General features: G+C 48.7%; 1 protein-coding gene across 3 annotated transcripts in view; it reads left to right on the top strand.

Moving 5' to 3' along the window:
• The window catches only part of ANKFY1 (ankyrin repeat and FYVE domain containing 1), a 70,839-nt gene that overhangs the window by 42,277 nt on the left and 6,329 nt on the right, over positions 1–22,233 (top strand). For 2 of the 3 annotated variants that reach the window (XM_052657497.1, XM_052657495.1), the window contains 15 exons: positions 887–1,091; positions 2,468–2,536; positions 2,743–2,942; positions 4,999–5,096; positions 8,483–8,714; positions 9,902–10,000; positions 10,238–10,391; positions 11,249–11,417; positions 12,253–12,371; positions 13,031–13,187; positions 14,102–14,302; positions 17,923–18,099; positions 19,949–20,096; positions 20,563–20,653; positions 20,957–21,081. In XM_052657497.1, the coding sequence (XP_052513457.1) occupies positions 887–1,091; positions 2,468–2,536; positions 2,743–2,942; positions 4,999–5,096; positions 8,483–8,714; positions 9,902–10,000; positions 10,238–10,391; positions 11,249–11,417; positions 12,253–12,371; positions 13,031–13,187; positions 14,102–14,302; positions 17,923–18,099; positions 19,949–20,096; positions 20,563–20,653; positions 20,957–21,081 (2,244 nt within the window). Of the gene's footprint in view, positions 1–886; positions 1,092–2,467; positions 2,537–2,742; positions 2,943–4,998; positions 5,097–8,482; positions 8,715–9,901; positions 10,001–10,237; positions 10,392–11,248; positions 11,418–12,252; positions 12,372–13,030; positions 13,188–14,101; positions 14,303–17,922; positions 18,100–19,948; positions 20,097–20,562; positions 20,654–20,956; positions 21,082–22,233 lie in introns of those variants that run through there. The other variant, XM_052657498.1, reaches the window with a different exon arrangement.

The raw sequence follows: 22,233 nt of genomic DNA, 5'->3' as shown, positions 1-22,233 counted from the left end.
TAGAGCCTGGGAGCCGCAGCTGCTCAGCCCATGCGCTGCAACTGCTGAAGCCTGCATGCCCGAGAGCCCATGCTTTACAACAAGAGAAGCCACTGCAATGAGAAACCCAAGCGTTGCTCACCACAACTGGAGGAAAGCCTGCACAGTAATGAAGACCCAGCACAGCCAAAAAAAATTTTTTTAAGCTATAAAAAAAGAAAGGAAATCAGACCCGGTCCTACCAGAACTAGCCACCCTCACTGCCAGAGCTTACACACTCCAGTAGCAAGGTAGTCCCTTGGATTAGAGTGGGTGAGAAATTCCAGTTGATTTTGAAATTCCATGTTTAAGAAAACTAGATAAAACTCATGCAGATGCAAATGAGCACAGGAATCCAGATAACAGACTTGAGAGGTTGGTCACTCCTGAAATTCTAACCCCCTTCTCAATGCTCAGAGCACAGAAGTGTGGTCGAAGAAGATGAAATGATATTGCAAGATACAAAAGAAAACTTCTCATAAATGCCTTTGTAAGAGCCACTGCAAGTATAACAGGTTAAAGGCAGGCAGGTACTGCTTGGGGACAGACTGTGGTCAGGAATGAGGCAGGGAGGTAAGTTGCATTGGGGAGGAATCTTCGGAACTCTTTAGGAGAGCTGATGACCAGAAGGATTTGAAGGATAGAAGCCTGGTATACTAAGACTGTAATGTGGTGCTGCAGCGAGGGCCTGGGACAGATGACAGCAGGCAGTCGGTGGCTGAATTCGAGTATGTTAAGTCCATGATCGCAATGGTGAGATGTTCTCTGTCCACACTTACTGACCAGTACCTTTGAGGAAGCACTGGTCAGAATAGCTCGCCCTGACTGTTGTCATCTGTGACCATTTCTTCTCTTGTTTCCTTTCAAGGAGATCTCTTTGCTGCCACTTTCCTCATTAAGAATGGGGCCTTGGTCAATGCTGCCACATTGGGTGCCCAGGAGACACCGTTGCATCTTGTCGCATCGTACAATTCAAAGAAACACTCGGCAGCTGTGATGTCTGAGATGGCACAGCTCACAGAGGCCCTCCTGCAGGCTGGCGCGAACCCCAACATGCAGGACAGCAAGGGCAGGTAAGCTGGGGTGCAGGTCGGCTGCCCTGAGCACGGTGTCCAGAGTGTTATTTTCTGGCACATTACTGGCAGATGGGGACTTCGTGGTTTTTAGTCCAGCATTACTCAGTCTGAATTCTGTTGAAGTCACAAACATTGATTTGTTTTGCAAATGAGAGAAAACTAAGGTCAGAGGCACAGGGGGAAGCTGTTTCCCTCTTGGGTAACTACGGTCCTTGGGTTTTTAAGCAGTTTTTGGCATCTCCAGAGTGGTCATCCAGTCCGTCTCCTCCAGGGAACTTTCTTCCTTCATCTTTTTTAGAGCTAATCGGATACCACTGTCGCAAAGCAATCTGTTTCATTTCTGTGAGGTCTAATTGTATTAATCCCAGTTCCACCTTCTTGTAAATACTGCCACTTTAGACATCTCTATGTGCATAATTTGCTGTCTTCCACAGCACGTCCCTTTCCGCACTGACAGCTGTGTTGTGTTCCTTTCGTCCCTTCCCAGAAATATTTGATTGAGGATTCCTTATACTTTAGAATCTGAGAAAGGGCTGCTTGTCTTTGGAACAGTAGTGCGGGAGGCATTGAAGGGGAGTTAAGCCACCTGAATCATCAATAGAGGACCCAATTTTTATCCTAGCAGCTCAGTATTTTATACCTTCAAAAAACCCTCTAAAAAGATAGCCGTGAGGTTGCTGGAATAGGAAAACAGATTTGTGTGATGGCTAAGGTACTTACATAAGGTGGCTCTCCATGGACTCAATATAATGTCATAATTATCTCATTTCTCAAGATAATTGCATCCTTTTTTTTTTCTCCTTCTGATGATTGTCCTTAATTTTTTTCCTCCCAGCTGCAATAAACTGTGATGTTCTGTAGCTCTGAGATAGATGCCAGCCCGGGAGTCCCTGTGCTCTGTGGTGGTGTCTTCCTCAGGGCACATGAGGGCTAAATAAAAGCAGTGACAAGTGATAAAATGCCATTTTAGTCAGTTCCTGCCTGTTGCCACTCAGAATGTGTTTGAGTCTAACAGAGAAGTGTGGAAGAAAAAAACTTTCAAAATTGTGGAGGATAGGTAGGTGAAAGTAGACATACCTATGGCAGAAACTGCTGTTTTAAAAACATGAGTATATACACATTCATTGAGTCAGCATTTTTTATGTCTTTTCCTTTCATTCTTGTATTCTTGGCTACTGAATAAATTGTAACATATAATCAAATCCATTTTCATCCTTTGATGCTTGGTCATGGCTTTGGAAAATTGTTTACCAGGGTAGAAAAAGACTGTGGCAGAAATGTGGAATTTCCTGTGGATTCTAATCACCTCCTGCTGTGAGTAGTCCTGAACTGGGCATGTCCAGAATTGACACCTCTTCTTTTTCATCCCATAGGACTCCCTTACACTTGTCTATCATGGCCAGGAATGAATACGTGTTCAATCAGCTGCTGCAGTGTAAACAGTACGTAGGGAGCCCTGGAGCGATGAAAGAGCTGTTGGGAGGGTGGGATTGTGAGTGAAAGATAATGCTCTTAAAATGTCTTTTAGCATTATCAATTTTAAGAAATAAAAGTAAGATTTAAAAAAGTCCTTCAGAATGAGACTGTTGACAGTACAAAGTGTCTGAAGACAGTTGTACTTGGTGTTCACATTGCTTCCTCATTTCAGGTTAGATTTAGAGCTGAAAGACCACGAGGGCAGCACAGCTCTATGGCTTGCCGTGCAGTACATCACTGTGTCTTCCGACCAGTCCGTAAACCCCTTCGAAGACCTCCCTGTGGTGAACGGGACTTCATTTGATGAAAACAGCTTTGCAGCCAGGCTCATTCAGCGTGGCAGCAACACCAATGCCCCTGATACAGTAACAGGTAAAGCACAGAAGGCCCCTAAGAGCTGGTGCTCGAGTCTGAGACTCCATGAAATACTTGTCAGTGTTTTTACCAAAACTTGAGAAACTGAGAGGAATGCTGTTACGGGAATTATTTTGTATTTAATTTTAACTGTAGTAAAAAGTCTTTATCTTGGGCTTCAAAAAATTGAGCCAGACCCTAAGTTAAGTCTGTTAAGTTGAAACACTTCTGTTTGTTTAATGCAGTGAGATTCAGTCTTTCTGGACTCAGAACTCTTTTTACCCTCTTAAAAGTTATATCCCAAAGGGCTTTTGTTTAAGTGGATATCCTTGGTATTTACCATATTAGAAATTTAAACTGAGAAATTTTTAAAATATGTATTAATAATAATAACAAACCATTTTATGTTAATGTATAACATTTTTTATGAAAAATCACTTTCAAAACAAAATTTAGTTGGAAGAGTGACCTGGTTTCTAATACCTGCAGCTATATTTAGTCTTCTGAGCTACATTGTTTGGTTAAAAAAAATATGCCATCACACACTTAGTAGTGGGAAAAGTGAGGCATATTTTGAGAGCCTTTTCAGATAATTGTGGATGTATTTGTTTGATACTGTAGCAAACAATTTATCAAAGGATTAAAGTTAGTTGCAGTATGGAGTCTGAAGCTATATCATGAACTTCTTGTACTCTGTTATATTAAAATCCGTGGCCTGTATGTGCTTGGAATGGATCTTTTCTCCATACATGATTTTGTGACATCATGCTTTAGTGGTTTGGAAAATCTTGTTTTACTGGCTTGTGCAGATCTTCAAAATGATCGTTTATTTAGAATCACATTTCTTAAAGAGGCTCACTTTAAGAAAATGTCTTAAAGACATTTTTGAATAACCATTTTTGAATAACCTAGCTTATTAGTTGTCATTCTTTCAAGTAAAAATGGTGCTCCATGAAAAAAAAACTGTTCAGTTTTCAGTTAAAATAATGGCTTTCCTTTGTGATAGCTGTTGTAACATACTTCATGCATACTTCTTACTTGTCACACAGAATTTTATTTAATTCATTTATTTTTGTCCGCACTGTGCTGCAGGCAAGATTGTTAACATTTCTTGCCAGTTTTGTCAACTTTACATTATATACTTTGAGTATTAATAGAAATTCAGGAATATTATTTTTTCCTTGTTGCAGTTTTCACGTACATGTAATAACATAGCAGTATTTTGTCTCACTGCTTTACCTTGTTTTTAGTACTGGTATTTAATTTAATTTGACTTGTAAATAACAGCTGTAGAACACGAGACTTCGTGTTTATCCAAAAAGGGCATAAATTTTAATAGGAAGAGACAGTGTTTTGGGACTAAAACCACTTCGCGAGGAAAGGGAGAAAAAAAAATTAATTTTTTTTTCTAAGACTTTTATTTAGAAAGCAGTGCTACCTAAAACATTTCTAGGCCAAGAATAAACATATTTAAGGCTATAGGAGTAAAACAAGTGTTTAAGGAGCATTTTCTGATAGAATTTCAGCTCACAGTGTCTTCAGAATGGTTATCTACCCCAGGGGTTCTCAGAGATGACTTCCCAGCCCTCACTGTCTAAGTAACATTTGGCAACACCTGTTGGCAGTTTGATTGTCACAGTAAGGTTGAGAGGGCTACTGGTATCTCTTGGGCAGAAGCCAGGGATACTTCTAAACATCACACCGTGTACAGGACAGCTCCTCACAGCAAAGAATTAGCTGGCCCAAGAAGTCAGTAACACTGCTGCTGAGAAATGTTCTTACCAACCCGGGTAAGGAGATGTAACTTCCCTCTGGTCCTGGGCGGTGGCTAGTGGCAAATCCAGGAAGGAGTGCCTATCTTCTGACTTCTAGACCAAGTGTTTGCTCCCCACCCAGGCTCATCTTAGTCTGTGGGTCCACACACAGAGAGGGCCTGTGTGGACTTCAGTGGTACCCACTTCTGGTGTGGGCTGGTAAGCTGTGAAAGGTGGTGGGGAAGGCAGGGTGTGTTGCAATGTGAACTTGACCTGATTTTTATGCAAATAGAAGAATGAATATGCCCATTTTCTCCTAGGAAATTGCTTACTACAGCGGGCAGCTGAAGCAGGAAATGAGGCAGCAGCTCTTTTCCTGGCAACCAGTGGTGCCCACGTCAACCACAGGAACAAGTGGGTAAGTGTGACAGGGCAGCCAGGCAAAGCGGAAGACTACGTGGACATTGTTAAAAACCAGCATGTATCAGATGCTTTTGTCTTCAAATATTGGTTGGTTCATTCATTCACAACCACTTCTTAAGCATTTGTGATGTCAGGTCCTAAACAATACACTGTGGACTTCACAGCTACTATAGATTAGCAGACATGGACACAAACCTATCATGTTAGCATCTTAATTTTTTTATCACATTTTGCATTTGCTAAGGTTTTCAGGTTTTCCTTAGCAAATGCAAAATGGATGGGTGCGAGTTGGTGATGTACAGGGAAACCTGGTATGCTGCAGTCCATGGGGTCACAAAGAGTCGGACACAACTGAGCGACTGAACTGAAGGTTTTCCTGTGTGCATGTTTATTTAGTCTGCGTCTTACGCTAAGGCAGATGTTGCAGTGTTAAAGGGTGGTGGATTGAGTCAGATGTTTCTGGCTTTACCAGATTTCCCACTTCCCTTTCTGCTGTATGTGGTCTCAGGCAAATTGCTTGACCTTTCTGAGCTTCAGTTCTCATCTGTAAAGTGAGCTTAGTATTGATTTCAGGAAGTATAATTAAAAATCATACTTTAATATATGATGAAATGTTTATTTCTTTAATATAAGATAAAAAATAAATTTAAGTGTTTATTAGTGTAGCATCTGGGACTTTAGAAACTACATGATAGTTATTTTTACTCTATAATTTTCAGACAGGGAGGATGTGCTCATCTTTAAGATCATGTTCATTTTATAACTACTTTGTGCCAGGAGCCTTAAGGTTATTATCCCTTTCAGTTCTCACAGTGGATCTAGAAGCAGCATGTATTGAAGAGACACTAACACCATCTTTAAATCCCTCGTTTCAGAGTCAAGAGCCTTGAGACTCTGGGAGGTTAAGTGGCTTAACCATAAGTTACGTACTTTGTCAGTAACAGGGTCAGTATTATGATGCAGGCCCTAGGACACGCAGTTGCACTTCTCTCAACAGTGCTGGGCAGGGCAGTAAACGGTAAGCTTGGTGTAGAAGACAATCCAGTGTGTCATGGAAGCACAGGAGAGAGGGCAGAGCCGCTTTTTTCTCACCGTTAAATACCTACTGATCCGTCCGCTCCTAAACCCGCGGCTGGCCTGCTCTCCATCGAGAATGATGGCATGGCCTGTAGGCGCCAGTGACTGGTTTCTTGGATTTGTTCCTGCCATCATGTGTCTCTGCCTCTGTCTGTCTCTCTGCTGTATCGTCCCTTCCACCCACTGTTCATTTCTAATAGCTACAGACATGCTCTGCTGCTTCTCAAACTTGAAAAACCTCCTCCCGTAGGCCCACAATGTCTCCCAGCTATACCTTCTCACCTTTGGCTGGCAGAGTGGAGGTCCAGGCTGGAGCCAGGAGGGAATCATCTGGATAAGCAATGGCTTATCCCAACCTCTCATACTGGGTTTGGACCCAACAGGATGGGCCTCAGTGGGAACTGAAGTGTGATGGTCCATGGGACCTCTGTGGCTCTCAGGGGCAAGGGTTGGAGAGTTGTTGGACCTGAGAAGAGAAGGAGGGAACTGACCAGGGGAGGAATTGTTGTGGGGAGGGCAAATTCCATTTTGTGATTGTAGAACTCCTTTTTAAACATTCAGGTGGGAGTATTCTGTAAGCAGTGGGAAAATTGGGTATACACACAGGGCTGGGGAGCTGGGTTTGAGAGTCTCCTACTTGTAGGTCCTGGTAGAAGCCATGGGGGTAGCTAAGCGAACCCAGGAAGGCTGTGTAGGGGAGAGGGCTGGAGCAGAGGGCTGCCCCGGGAAGGAGGCTCTATGGGGAGAGGGGAGCCCCCTGGGGCTGGTTGGGGGAGGGAGCCAAATCCTTGTCACCCAGTGAGATCCTACAGGAAATCTAGGACCCAGAAAATCAAGAGGCAGAAATAAAAGTCGTTAGGTAGAAATAAGGAAATTACAAAACCCAGCTCAGAGAGTTCAAAGTGGTTCCCTTTGGGAAGCAACTTCCCTGGTGCCTCAGACGGTAAAGCGTCTGCCTGCAACGCGGCGATCCCTGGGTCAGGAAGATCCCTGGAGAAGGAAATGGCAACCCACTCAAGTATCCTTGCCTGGAGAATCCCATGGACAGAGGAGCCTGGTAGGCTACAGTCCATGGGGGTCGCAAAGAGTCGGACACGACTGAGCTACTTCACTTTTTTTTTTCCCCTTTGGGAAAAGAAAATTTTCTTTTTTAGGAAAAAGAAGGTGGGTTCTTGCTATTTTTCACAGCAAACCTTGTAAGTAAAGTTCTTGGACTCGACTTGTTCAATAAGTATGTGTAGCTTCAATTTGGAGAAGGCAGTGGCACCCCACTCCAGTACTCTTGCCTGGAAAATCCCATGGACGGAGGAGCCTGGTAGGCTGCAGTTCATGGGGTCGCTAAGAGTCGGACACGACTGAGCGACTTCACTTTCACTTTTCACTTTCACGCATTGGAGAAGGAAGTGGCAACACACTCCAGTGTTCTTGCCTGGAGAATCCCAGGGACGGCAGAGCCTGGTGGGCTGCCATCTATGGGGTCGCACAGAGTCTGACACAACTGAAGTGACTTAGCAGCAGCAGCAGCTTCAACAGGAGCTGGTGCAGAGCAGGGTATTGATGGTTGTTTCCATTTATTTGGGTGAAAAACCGCACGTGTGTCTCCATGTGTACAGGTATGCATATTCATTCACACATACATACGTGTGTGTATGTCTCCCTATGGCTATTCTGTCACTTGATAGAAATATGAAACTGGCAGTGACACTGCCTTCAGGGGAAGATAACTGGGTGATGGGGGCTAGGCAGGGGGGGAAGCTGCTTCTCACTGTATTCTCTTGTACCTTTTGAATATTGAATCAGGTACCTGTAATGCCAGTTTACAATGTTTCTAATTTTTAAAAGTGGGAGAAGGGGCTCTTTTCTTCATCAGAGTTACAGATGAAGTTAATATGAACTGGTCAGAGATGCAGGGCTTAGTGTGGTGGTCGACAGACAGCACCACATTAGTGACGCTTGGAGGTCATCTGTGAGAGTTCTTTAATAACAATCATGTATTATTTTTATAATTAGCAAAATAATTATAAAAGCAAAGTAAAGGGTGGAAATGCAGAAGATGAGGATCCAGGGTGTTTGGAGGATGCTGGGGAGGACACTGGAGGAATCTGGGACGATGGCACAGTGTGGGGGAGGGAAAGGAGACCTGAGGAGCACGTGGGACAGAGGTCATGGAACCGGCGACAGGATGAGCCCGGGGCTGCATCTGGCGTTGGGGACCTGTGTCACAGCGCACAGGCTGGCTTCATCCCTTTGCAAAGGGGCTCCCAGTCTGAAGTGCTCTGACCAGGGCCACTTGTTTCCATTCAGGGAGAAACCCCGCTGCACACAGCCTGTCGGCATGGCCTGGCCAACCTCACTGCAGAGCTGCTGCAGCAGGGGGCCAACCCAAACCTGCAGACGGAGGAGGCCCTGCCGTCCCCGAAGGAGGCCGTGTCCCTGCCCAGCTCCGCGGACAGCAGCGTCTACCTGCAGACGCCCCTGCACATGGCAATCGCCTATAATCATCCGGATGTGGTGTCTGTCATCCTGGAGCAAAAAGGTGGGAATTTGGGGGTCCTAGTCCCCAGAAGATGGGGGTCACTACCCATCACTGTGACCTCCGAACAGTGGTTAGAGTAGTGACACAGTTGGTGTTTCTCCTTTTGGTGAGTTTTCTTACCCGAAAAATCCTTCGAGGTCCAACCAGATAAGTGTATAGTCTGGTTCTGGCAACAGTTTTTTCCTGTGTACATTTGTAGAATGGGGCCTGCCCACTTCACCTGTGGGGTTAAGGTGTTAAAACCTTGTACTTCCCCTCCCTTATTTTGGGGGGTTTTCCCAGGACATACTTCAGGGGCAGGTCAAGCAGAGCTTTGCCGCATTGTGAGCACTGTCTCTGAGAACTCTTACCACCGGTCTTCCACGAGTCGGTCAGCCCTTTCGTCCACCTCTGAGCCTCCCTGGCAAGTGAACCATGAGAGGAGCCAGAAATGGGGCCCACGGAAGCCCCTGACATGTGGGAGGCTGGTTTCCCTCAATGTCGTTTTCCAGTTTTTCTCCTTCCTGCCCTGAAGTTTGTTTACTCTTGCCTGCATCTTTGTTGGAGCTTCCCTGGTGGCTCAGTGGTGAAGAAACCACCTGTTTCAGGAGACGAGGGTTCAATCCTTGGGTCCAAAATATCCCCTGGAGAAGGAAGTGGCAGCCCGTTCCAGTATTCTTGCCTGAGGAATCCCACGGACAGAGGAGCCCGCTGGGCTACAGTCTGTGGGGTCACAAAAGAGTCGGACACAGCTTAACGACTAAATAGCAGTAGTAGCATCCTTGTTAAGGCCAGCATCCTTTAGCACTGTGCTTGTGGAAGGAAGTGGGGTGGGAGGTAGGCTTTGCCTTCTTTGCCCACACAGGAGGTATAAGATGGTAGGGCTTATGTGTTAAAAAAATGTTGCCAGTTCATTGTTTGATCCCTTTTTGGTAATCAAGAAATTAATGTGTTTCCATAGTGGAGCCTGTTTTCCTTTTGTGAACATCCAGTGTTTTAACCTTTACAGCCATTCATTTTCCTCATAAGCTTTGCTCCAAATTATCAAATGTCTTGGCTTCCACTTCCCACAACAAGGTCTATCACTTCTCTTTGTATAGAAGTGATCAGTCAGTCAGTTTGAAACTGAGCTTGCATTCTCTTGAGTACTTTGAATATGATCCACGGGATGGTGAAATCGGGTGTTTTTTTCCTTAAAAAAAATGTAGCTAATGCTCTTCATGCCACCAACAACTTGCAAATTATTCCGGACTTCAGTCTCAAGGATTCTCGAGACCAGACTGTGCTGGGCCTGGCATTGTGGACTGGTAAGGCAGTGACAGTGGCTGCAGACAGACGTGTGCCAGAGGGTGGGTGTGCGAGAGAGGGAGGTGGAAGGGTTGGAGCTAATGGTTTGTGTAGACTAGCCTTTCTGTTTGGGTTAAGCCTATAGTAATGTGGAAAACTGCTGGCCTTGCGAAGTCGAGAGGGCGTGTTTGCTGTAGTAAGAGGCTGAGAAAGTGGGAGAAGCTGAGCCAGCATTAATCGGGGCTTGTCTCTTGCAGGCATGCACACGATCGCAGCACAGCTGCTGGGCTCCGGGGCTTGCATCAATGACACCATGTCAGATGGGCAGACCTTGCTGCACATGGCCATGCAGAGGCAGGACAGCAAGAGCGCCCTCTTCCTCCTGGAGCACCAGGCGGACATAAACGTCAGGTGGGCTGGAGTAGCATCCGCCACTGCACCAGGTCACATTTAATTGACATGGTTCAAACGCATGGCCTCACTTGTAGCGAAAATTTTTGTTCCTTGTTAAATAAAGGAAGAGAAACAGTAATTCTCAAAAAGTGCAGGTACAGTGTTGAGAAGGGGAACTCAAAGGGGGAATTGTGTACTTTGGTCTTAATTGAACATTTTGAGACCAGGTCACAGTATGGCACAAAGCTTACCAAAATGGACAATCCAGAAATCAATTGTTTAAGTAGGGATTTCACTTAATAATGAAGAACATTCCAACAAATGAGCTATCAAAAGGCTCAAGGAGGAATTTCCCAGAAGTCCAGTGGTTAGGACTCCACACTTCCACTGAGGGGCCCTGGGTTCAGTCCCTGGTTGGGGAGCTAAGATCCATAGTGCGGCAAAAAACAAAAACAAAAAAAACAGGAGGGAAGGCTTGCAGGGCAAAAATACACAGGTAAAATTTTTTTTACCATTTTTGTTTTTAAACGAATTTATCTTCAGTGTCAGCTGACCTGCAATGACAGAATGGATGAAAGTGGTTTGTCAAGAGGGTGGTCAGGGTGGCGTTTTATCCAGAGGCTGTGGAAGCAGCTATAAGACTTCAGTGTGCTGAGCAGTTGGGTGCAGCAGGATAGCATGGCGATACTCTTTTTTTAAAAGGCAGTAGGGACAGATGCTATTGACAGGTTGAATTTCTCTGAAAGAATACTGATGGGTGTAAGTGAAGCGTGTTTGGGGTACAATGGACTCTGGCCTCCAGGATGCCCAGAAGGGCACCCTCTGTCATTTGATCCCAGCTCCACACGTTTGTTTTGGTGTCCGTGTCCCAGCAGGACTCAGGATGGGGAGACAGCCCTCCAGCTGGCTATCAGGAATCAGCTTCCCCTCGTCGTGGATGCCATATGCACCCGAGGAGCTGACATGTCTGTGCCGGATGAGCAGGGGAACCCCCCGCTGTGGCTTGCACTGGCAAATAACCTGGAGGACATAGCATCCACTCTGGTGAGACAAGCTCAGCTTCCGCTCCACTTACATGGGGGGTGATTTGTGTCAGAGATGGATTTGACACCTCTACTGTGATCATAACGAGCAGGAGATCTGCCAAGTAGCATATTGGGTCAGGAATGAGCATTTTTGAAAGTCGTGTTCAGGAAACTTGGGGTTCAACTTCTTGGGGGCCCATGTCTTTTCTCAGGCTGTCTTTATCAAGAAAACTACCAAAAAGTATGAGAGCTGAGGCCCCTCTTCTGGGGTCTTCTCCTGAGGTGGCTTAGCTGGCTTATCACCACAGTGATAAGTTCTCAAACCTCAGGGGTGTCCCCCTTATTCGGAAGACAGAGCCCAAAAGCAGACGTAACCTCGAAAGCTCATTCAGTTTTCTGAAGGGCTTGAAATGTGATTTTTAAGACATTTTGCACCTGAGGGTTTTAGCCAGTTGTTCCTGAGGTTACCAGTTCTTTGCAGAGTATATGTTACTGGGGGCTATAAGTAAGAGTGTGTGTGTATGTGTGTGTGCACGTGCGTGTGTGCAGGCACTTGTCTGTGTTTTCTGTCCCTTCTAGGACACAGCTTTAGAAGGTGCTGATCAGACACATCTTTCTTCTATTGCTCAAATCCTTTGCGCAGAACCTAGTGCACAAGCTTGCACCAAAGCAGATTTTAATCAGTGTTTGTAAAATGAGTGAATGGTACAGATTAAAATAATTACCGGTTAACTATCAGCTGGATCTTATCTGAAAAATGTACGTAATGGTAGCTTAGGGCTGAGAGACGGTAATAAGCATGTTCAGCTTTGCCAGGCAGCGTTTGAGAGTGACCTGTGCTTGCTTCCCTGCAGGTCAGGCACGGTTGTGACGCCACGTGCTGGGGCCCAGGGCCGAGCGGCTGCCTCCAGACGCTGCTGCACAGAGCCATCGATGAGAACAACGAGCCCATCGCCTGCTTTCTCATTCGCAGGTCTGAGAGGCCTGGGTATCCCTTCAGATCCTGTTTGGACTATTGCACACTGGCTCTCTTCTCTCTTTTTCCAACTATAGTCTTGACGTGCCTGTAGCTGGCTTGACCTTCATATTGAAGGCTAGAGAGGGTCACTGTTCTGTCAGGTCAGGGCAGCCAGGGACTTGACTGTCTGATGAAGAAAGGAGTTTGTTTGCCGAGATCAGAGAGTCTAAAAACTAAGCCAGTTTCCTGCTTTGGTAACCATATTGGCCCCTGTCATCAGATCAGACCCGTTCACACAGTGAGACCAAGAGGCTGGTGTGGAGGAGACCGAATGGCCTCTGCCGGACTCCACCCCGATGCCGGAGCCATGACGGCCTCCACGGCCTCAGAGTGCAGGGGGTGTGGGAGAGTGCAGAGTGAGGTTGTGCAGGACAGCGTTCAAGCCATGATTCTCGGTCTTTACATGCACACAGATCCCCTGGGGAGCTTTTAAGAGTTCTGATACCCAAGTTGCCTCCAGGACCAGTTGCTGAAGAATCTATGGCAGCAGGACACAGCAGTGTTTGAGACCAAGAACTACAGTCCTTGGCGGCAGCAGGCTTTCTGTGGGGTTGGATGAGGCTGCTGCTCCATGCCTGTCAGCATGCCTTCCTCTCACTTCCCCTTCCTTTCAGTGGCTGCGACGTGAATAGTCCCAGACAGCCTGGTGCTAATGGGGAAGGAGAGGAAGAGGCCAGAGATGGGCAGACCCCTCTGCATTTGGCAGCCTCCTGGGGGCTGGAAGAGACGGTCCAGTGTCTTTTGGAGTTTGGTGCCAATGTAAATGCACAGGTATGGAGGGTCTCTCTTTTCCGGGTAGAGGGATGGTCACCCCAGAATCAGGGAAATCTCCTCTAATGTCAGGACACCTTGCAGTCTCCGGTCCTGGGCCCCTGCTTTACCATCAAGGGGCCAAATGGACAGACACAGGAGGTGACTGTCTCCTGGGTCATACAGATGTCTTGTTGTTGTTTAGTTTCTCAGCGGTGTCTGACTCTTTGTAACCCTGTGGACTGTAGCCTACCAGGCTCTTCTGTCCATGGAATTTTCCAGTCAAGAATACTGGAGTGGGTGGCCATTTCCTTCTCCAGGGGCTCTTCCTGACCCAGGGAATCCAGGGATTGAATCTGCATCTCCTGCACTGCAGGCAGATTCTTCACCACTGAGTCACCAGGAAGCCCCCACAGCCCGTTTCATAATTGTAATTATTCCAGGTCAAAACTTCTTTCCTCTGTGTCTTTGTCCTTTCTACAAAATGAAGAAGGTTTGTTCAGTCAACTTATCCTGTCCCCATTAGTTATAGATTTCCATTGAGAATTTGTTCTAGTCCCAAACTGAGCACTGTATTTAAGAAAATGTTCAGTAGCTCAGTGGGACATCCCTGAGTCACGTTCCTTGATGCTTTTCAGCATTCTAGCCTGTGTGCGCTGCTTTACTCATCTGGCAGATGAGTAGTGGTTTAACCTAAAGGTGAGGTTGACTGCAGCTTCTCTAAACCAAATGTGTTTGTTTCCCTGGGTTACTGGAGCATGGAGGTAGAGTGGCTGTCAGTCATCCTGTGCTTGGCCTCTGGAAGAGATGACTTCAGATTCAGAGTGGCAGTGTTGATTCTCAGAACTGAATTTGATTTAAAACTTTTTCCATGTCATATTTTTCCTGGATTTTATCTTCACCTGGATGTTGAAATCTGTGCCTGGTCCCCAAAGGATGCAGAAGGAAGAACGCCTGTCCACGTGGCCATCAGCAACCAACATGGCGTCATCATTCAGCTGCTGATTTCTCACCCCAACATCCACCTGAACATGCGAGACCGGCAGGGCCTGACCCCCTTTGCCTGCGCCATGACCTGCAAGAACAACAAGGCGGCTGAGGCCATCCTGAAACGAGAGTCCGGGGCTGCCGAGCAGGTGAGCAAGCGACATGCAGGCTAAACACAGCTCACGAACTAAACAGGTCTCTTCCGTATAAAGGTGTTTCTTCAGTTTTGGCCATTCAGGTGCCTGGTCACTGCTGGATGGAATGCGCCTGCTCTATCCTGCACGTCAGCCACCCAGTGGTGCCACGTGTACAAGGAAGGGGGCCAGGTGACAGGAATTCTCATCTTGCAGAACTGCGGGCACCCTTTGCTTTTTCTTGGTGTTTTACTTGCCCTAGCAATGAATATCTTAGAAAGGCTTAAACTGACCTGGAGGAGCTTTTGGGTTTTAGAGGAGCTGCCATGATTCAGCTTAGCAGTTTCAGTTGTCCTCATTCTAGACGATTAGCTGTGGACCTGCAGCAGCAGATTGGGCCAGGAGACTGTGGCAACTGGTCTGAGGTGGGAGCTGACGTGGGTTTGTCAGGTCAGTCCTCAGATATGTGTCTCTCCATCCAGCTCTTAGAATACTGCTGAGATCTCTGAGTAGCCATTTATGAAGGTGAAATGGAGATTTGGGACCTGAGCAAAAGTCTTAACATGGATGAAGACTTTGGCTTTGTACTTGAGGCTTCCATGCATCCCTTTTCTTGAGCATTTGCCTCGGTGTGACTGATTGTGTAGGTGTTAACCTTGCCCTTGCTCACACGGGGTGAAATGTTCTTGAATGGAGACAGTCCTTTCACCTTTTCCTGCCCATGTAGTGTGAAACCAGCGCAGATACACCCTGGGTGGATGTGTGTGTCGGAGGGTGGATGGGTGGATGGGTGTGATGTGAAGAATGCTGAGTGTATATGTGTGTCGGGGGGTGGATGGGTGGATGTGTGTGTCGGGGGTGGAGGGGTGGATGTGTGTGTCGGGGGGTGGATGGGTGGATGGGTGTGATGTGAAGAATGCTGAGTGTATATGTGTGTCGGGGGGTGGATGGGTGGATGTGTGTGTCGGGGGGTGGATGGGTGGATGGGTGTGATGTGAAGAATGCTGAGTGTATATGTGTGTCGAGGGGTGGATGGGTGGATGTGTGTGTCGGGGGGTGGATGGGTGGATGTGTGTGTCGGGGGGTGGATGGTGGATGGGTGTGATGTGAAGAATGCTGAGTGTATATGTGTGTCGGGGGGTGGATGGGGGTGTGTGTGTGTCGGGGGTGGATGGGGGTGTGTGTGTGTCGGGGAGAGGATGGTTGTGTGTGTGTGTCGGGGGTGGATGGGTGTGTGTGTATGTGTCGGGGGTGGATGGGTGTGTGTGTCGGGGGTGGATGGGTGTGTGTGTGTGTCGGGGGGTGGATGGGTGTGTGTGTGTGTCGGGGGGTGGATGGGGGTGTGTGTGTGTCGGGGAGAGGATGGTTGTGTGTGTGTGTCGGGGGTGGATGGGTGTGTGTGTATGTGTCGGGGGTGGATGGGTGTGTGTGTGTTGGGGGTGGATGGGGGTGTGTGTGTGTCGGGGGTGGATGGGTGTGTGTGTGTGTCGGGGGGTGAATGGGTGTGTATATGTGTCGGGGGTGGATGGGTGTGTGTGTGTGTGTCGGGGGGTGGATGGGTGTGTGTGTGTGTGATATGAAGGATGCTTGGTGTGTGTGTGTCGGGGGTGGATGGGTGTGTGTGTGTGTGTCCGGGGGGGGTGGATGGTTGGATGTGTGTGTCCGGAGGGGTGGATGGGTGGATATGTATGTGATGTGAAGGATGGTGGGTGTGTGTGTGTGTGTCAGGGGTGGATAGGTGGATGTGTGTGTGATGTGAAGAATGCTGGGTGTGTGTGTGTGTCGGGGGGTGGATGGGTGGATGTGTGTGTGATGTGCAGGATGCTGGGTGTGTGTGTGTGTCGAGGGGTGGATGGGTGTGTGTATGTGTCGGGGGGTGGATGGGGGTGTGGGTGTGTGTCGGGGGGTGGATGGGTGTGTGTGTGTGTCAGGGGTGGATGGGTGGATGTGTGTGTGATGTGCAGGATGCTGGGTGTGTGTGTGTTGGGGGGTGGATGGGTGTGTGTGTCGGGGGTGGATGGGTATGGGTGTGTGTCGAGGGGTGGATGGGTGTGTGTGTCGGGGGAGGATGGGGGTGTGTGTGTGTCGGGGGGTGGATGGGGGTGTGTGTGTTGGGCGTGGATGGGGGTGTGTGTGTGTCGAGGGGTGGATGGGGGTGTGTGTGTGTCGGGGGAGGATGGGTGTGTGTGTGTGTGTGTGTGTCGGGGGGTGGATGGGTGTGTGTGTGTGTCGGGGGTGGATGGGGGTGTGTGTGTGTCGGGGGTGGATGGGGGTGTGTGTGTGTCGGGGGTGGATGGGGGTGTGTGTGTGTCGGGGGGTGGATGGGGGTGTGTGTGTGTCGGGGGGTGGATGGGGGTGTGTGTGTGTAGGGGGTGGATGGGGGTGTGTGTGTGTCGGGGGTGGATGGGGGTGTGTGTGTGTGTCGGGGGTGGATGGGGGTGTGTGTGTGTGTCGGGGGTGGATGGGGGTGTGTGTCGAGGGGTGGATGGTTGTATGTGTGTGTCGGGGGGTGGACGGGGGTGTGTGTGTGTCGGGGGAGTATGGGGGTGTGTGTGTGTCGGGCGTGGATGGGGGTGTGTGTGTGTGTCGGGGGAGTATGGGGGTGTGTGTGTGTCGGGCGTGGATGGGGGTGTGTGTGTCGGGCGTGGATGGGGGTGTGTGTGTGTCGGGCGTGGATGGGGGTGTGTGTGTGTCGGGGGTGGATGGGTGTGTGTGTGTCGGGGGGTGGATGGGTGTGTGTGTGTGTTGTGTGTCGGGGGTGGATGGGGGTGTGTGTGTGTCGGGGGGTGGATGGGGGTGTGTGTGTGTCGGGGGGTGGATGGGGGTGTGTGTGTGTCGGGGGGTGGATGGGTGTGTGTGTCGGGGGGTGGATGGGTGTGTGTGTGTGTCGGGGGGTGGATGGGTGTGTGTGTGTGTCGGGGGGTGGATCGGGGTGTGTGTGTGTCGGGGGTGGATGGGTGTGTGTGTGTGTCGGGCATGGACGGGGGTGTGTGTGACGTGAAGGAATGTGTTGTGTGTGTAGCATGTGTGTCTCCCTTGCTTCTTGCCCAGCCCTCACACTGGCATGACAGCCCTGGTATCTGGCATACCCTCTGTGGTTGGATTTGAATGACCCACTGTCCTCTGTACATCAGTGGAACAAAGTTTGAGATGTACTGTTGATGTCCTGTAGCTCACTGAAAGAGGAGACTCTGCTGGAGGTTCTGAAGGCTCATTTGGCGGCTCTCGGGTCAGGCTGGCCTTGCGGCTGTGGTGTTCGAGCGCTGGGTGTTTGTTTCGGCCAAAGCAGGAGACGCCCATGGCCAGCGTCACCTGTGCCTTGCCCCGTGCAGCCCAGTCTTCTGCCGGCCTCCTCTCCCTGTCCTTCAGGTGGTCTCTTGCTTGGCCCTCCAGGTCCACTCCTGCTGCAGAGGATGCCGGGGCAGCTGGCTTAGCTCCCTTTTTCTGACCACATGAATGTGGCCATGCACACACAGTCCTCTGGACAAATAGGCAGAGTGAGTCTGTAATTTGGGGGTTGGGGTTGGGAGGACTGCAGTGCGGCCTCTCTGGTGGTCAGTGCAGCTCACAGGTGCTCAGGAGGCATTCTTGCGGGGGGCACCCACTAACATTTTGCTTCCCACTTGTTGCCTTAGGTGGATAACAAGGGCCGGAATTTTCTGCACGTGGCAGTTCAGAACTCTGATATTGAAAGCGTCCTGTTTCTGATCAGCGTCCAGGCTAACGTCAATTCCAGAGTCCAGGATGCATCCAAGTTGACCCCTTTGCACCTTGCTGTCCAGGCAGGCTCGGAGATTATTGTCCGCAACTTGGTGAGTCCCTGAAACATTACTGCTGTAAGCTGTAAGCATGTTGTAGGGTGTGTGGAGACTCTCTTGTCACAGGTGTTTTACCAGGAATTGGGAAAGGCCAGTGGGAATTCAGGGAGCAGCCAGGACACTCGGGAGAGCAGGTGTGTCTGTGAGCAGCATGTCCTGAGCGCCCTGGGGCAGATGCTGAGGTGAGGCCATGAGGGAAGGCAGGTTGTGGGCGGCAGAGGTAGGCGGGGGGCATCAGGAGGCGAGATCATGTCTCTGTCCACCTACTCCATGCCAGGCTCTCAGCTGGCGCTTTCCAGGGAGTGCTCTCTTTCTTTTTGTCATTAGTCTTTATCACTTAACGTTTTGAGGCAGAATTGACAGACAACATTAGCGTCAGGTATACAACATATTGGACTTCCCTGGTGACTCAGATGGTAAAGAACCTGCCTGCAATGTAGGAGACCTGGGTTCAGTCCCTGGGTTGGGAAGATCCGCTGGAGGAGAAAATGGCAACCCACTCCAGTATTCTTCCCTGGAAAATCCAACGGACAGAGGAGCCTGGTGGGCTCCACTCCGTGGGGTCACAAGGAGTCGGACATGACTGAGCAACTAAACACAACATACTGTGTTTCGTTGTATATTTTGTGCAACATATTGATTTGATAGTTGTATATTTTGCAAAATAATCACCACGAATCTTCTTAACATCTTTCACCATTGATAGTTACAGAAGCGTTTTTCTTGTGATGAGGATTGGTTTGTTTTAAAGATTTATTTACGTATTTTATTTTTTGGCTGTGCTGGGTCTTCGTTGCCGCGCGTGGGCTTTTCTCTAGTTGCAGTTGATCGGGGGCTACTCTTCGTTGTGGGGCGTGGGCTTCTCATAAGCAGAGGCTTCTCTTATGGCAGAGCACAGGCTCTGGGCACACAGGCTTCAGTAGCTGTGGCCCTTGGACTTGGTTGCTTCGTGGCATGTGGGATTTTTCCAGACCAGGGATCAAACCAGTGGCCCCTGCATTGAAAGGCAGATTCTTAACTACTGGACCACCTGGCAAGCCTGAGAGTTTTTAAATCTACTCTCTTAGCAACTTTCAAATATATGCTACAGTATTTATTCACTATGTAGTCTTTTCTATTAGCAGCTGTCTTTGAAACTTTGTTAGAAAGTGGATGATAAATGAATATATATTATTTAAAGGGCCTTCTTCCTTTGATTCTGCACTTCTCTGTGTTGCTTTCTTTCTTTAGAAAAAAATACAAAAATAGTATATTTTTATCGTGGAGAGACTTAAAACACATAAGGACAGAAAGCGGTTAGTATCTCCCTTTCACTCCCAACTCTGCCTTGAGTTTGATGTATGTGCTTTTAAACGTCTTCAGCGTGTGTGTGTGTGTGTATGTATGTACACATTTCTCTATCTCTCCTTGGACATCCTTGTGTCCACTGTGCGTGAGGACGGTGCAGATCACTGCAGTCTTGTGTAGTTTTATTATATCCCATAGTCTTAGTATGTTTGGGTCCTGCTGTTGCTGCTGCTGCTAAGTCGTTTCAGTCGTGTCCGACTCTGTGCTACCCCAGAGACGGCAGCCCACCAGGCTCCCCCGTCCCTGGGATTCTCCAGGCAAGAACACTGGAGTGGGCTGCCATTTCCTTCTCCTAAGGAGAAGCTTTTTGGACATTTTGGTAATTGCCACTTTCCCCTTGGGACAGATTTTGCAGGCCTAAGCCTCCCTAGGAGTTAGCTCCCAGCTTAACCAGGAGGGCAAACCCTGGAGGGCAGGAGATTGGCAGGCTTGCCCCCTTACACCAGACCTTGGTTAGTGGTAGTAGAGCGGCTGCTCATGTAATCAACTTCAACAGCTTCTTGCAGGTGCCAAAGTGAATGAATTAACCAAGCACCGCCAGACCGCCCTCCACCTCGCTGCCCAGCAGGACCTTCCCACCATCTGCTCAGTCCTCTTGGAGAATGGAGTGGACTTTGCTGCTGTGGATGAGAATGGAAATAATGGTAATTCCCAGGCATTCCCTGTGTGCGGTGCCAAGGGCCTCAAGCAGTCCCTTCCTTCTGGGGTGGCAGGGCAGCGCGCACCGCTGGGTCTGTTCCCCATCCCGGAGATTGGCTCTTACAGGGGCCAGGCTGTGACAGGAAGTGCCCTGAGCTGGGCATGCAGCCTGCTCCTTGACAGGCACCTGGGCAGCCTCCTGATGTGAATGGTGACCCTAGAAACCCAAATGGCTTCTTGTGAAACCATTAAATCTCACCTTTGGATAACTGCAGAGGCACAAAGCAAATCTTAGGAGGTTGCATTTAGATTTATTCTTGGGGGCAGTGAAGACTGGAAAGGAGGGCTCTGTGAGCAGATGGTGGCTGCTCTGACTGGGTCCCATTCAGTGGGAGATCTGTGAGGCCGAGAAGAGTTGAGATGCTCTGTGTGTGCGTCTGGGCTCGCGCTGTAAGAGGATTTCCTCCCCAGCTCTTCATCTTGCTGTCATGCATGGCCGACTCAACAACATCCGGGTCCTCCTGACAGAGTGCACCGTGGATGCTGAAGCCTTTAATCTACGGTGAGTGTGTGTGGTTCAGGGCAGAGGCCAGGACTCCATGTCCCCTGGTGCACCCCTCCGAGCTGGTGGTCACGGGCATCTTACATGAGCCCTGGGTGCCCAATGCAGAACTGGTCACTAGGGCCCTTGACCAGCCTTTAGTGTCCTGGAACTTTTCTTTTTGAAAATACGTTTTAGGAAAACTTTTATGACTGTTGTGTCCTTTAGATTTATCCAGCATCATAGAGTTCAGACAGTCCCATTTCTTTGATGCATGATGGCTATGGCAGATACACACCTAACTTTTCCAGTTTGTCTTCTCAGAGGCCAGTCGCCACTGCACATTTTGGGACAGTATGGCAAGGAGAATGCTGCAGCCATCTTTGATCTCTTCTTGGAGTGCATGCCCGAGTACCCTTTGGATAAACCGGATGCAGAAGGAAACACAGGTACGTGGTAAGGCTCTTGTCGGTCCTGTCTCACCGGTGTTCCTTGCTTCCTAGAAAATCAGGAGCCCAGGCACACGTGTCATTACTGAAGGACACTCAGCCCTGTGCATTTTGGCTGGGCTCTGCGAGTATCATCACAGATCCCTGAGGCGGAAGTTGGCAGTGTCTGACTTTAGGTACAAGCACATCTAAAGCGTATCTAGTGCTCCAAAGCCATACCCATGTCCAGACAGGCTGGCCCACCTGTTTCTTTTGGCCTCATCTGCCTTGTATCTAGTCAGCTAGGTCCCTTCCCAAGCCTTCAGATCCCGAGAGAGAGAGGAAATACAGTTGCCTCATAGGTGCTTCAGAAGGAGGAAATGGACCCTAGTACATATTCACAGAGAAGGCATGTTCTCTACAGATAAAGGCTGATGTTTGATTGAGGGGGTTGATAAACAGGCCTGTCTCATGGTAGTATTCTCACCACCCACAATCACTGTGTTAACTTGTGTAGCTTTCATAGTGCTTTGGATGTACTTTTGCATTCATTTTCTTCCTGAATACTCACAATAACCATGTAAGGTAAGCAGTACATGTCGTGTGTTCCCACGTTTCAAGTAAGGAAACAAAAGATGAAACCCAGGTCTCTCTCTTCCCAGCCCAGGGCTGTCTGAACTGTTCACTGCTGCTGTGTCCCCGTTCACGCCAAGGCCTTTGACAGCAGTGCTGTCACCGAGAGGTAGCCCAAACCTCTGCATGGGACCAAATATTTGGTCGTTGCTTCTTGACCTTGGGAAGAATTCTTGGCCTTGATTCATGGACATGTTTTTAAGCCGGCAGTGGCAAGCCTAAAAGCTTCAGCGGGGTCAGCCCTGGGAGTGAGCTGCTGGCCTAGCACCTGCTCCAGCGAGCAGCGTGGTCCAGGAGCCAGCAAGCAGGCAGGTGCTTCACGCACAGGCTTCTGAATTACACAGACCTGGTTTCAGACCCAGCTCCATCATATTCCAGCAGGGTGAGCAGGTATATTTTGTAACCTCTCTATGCCTGCTTCCTCCTTTGAAATAATAACCTAATTTTTGTGAATCATTTGCAGAATTAAAGAATTTAAATAAAGTATCTGTGAAATGTAAGCAAAAAGGAGCTGCTGGTAGCTGTAGTCATAGGGAGGAC

This window comes from Budorcas taxicolor, chromosome 19, assembly GCF_023091745.1.
Source record: "Budorcas taxicolor isolate Tak-1 chromosome 19, Takin1.1, whole genome shotgun sequence".
Classification (NCBI taxonomy): domain Eukaryota; kingdom Metazoa; phylum Chordata; class Mammalia; order Artiodactyla; family Bovidae; genus Budorcas; species Budorcas taxicolor.
This window is presented reverse-complemented; position numbering and strand designations above follow the sequence as displayed.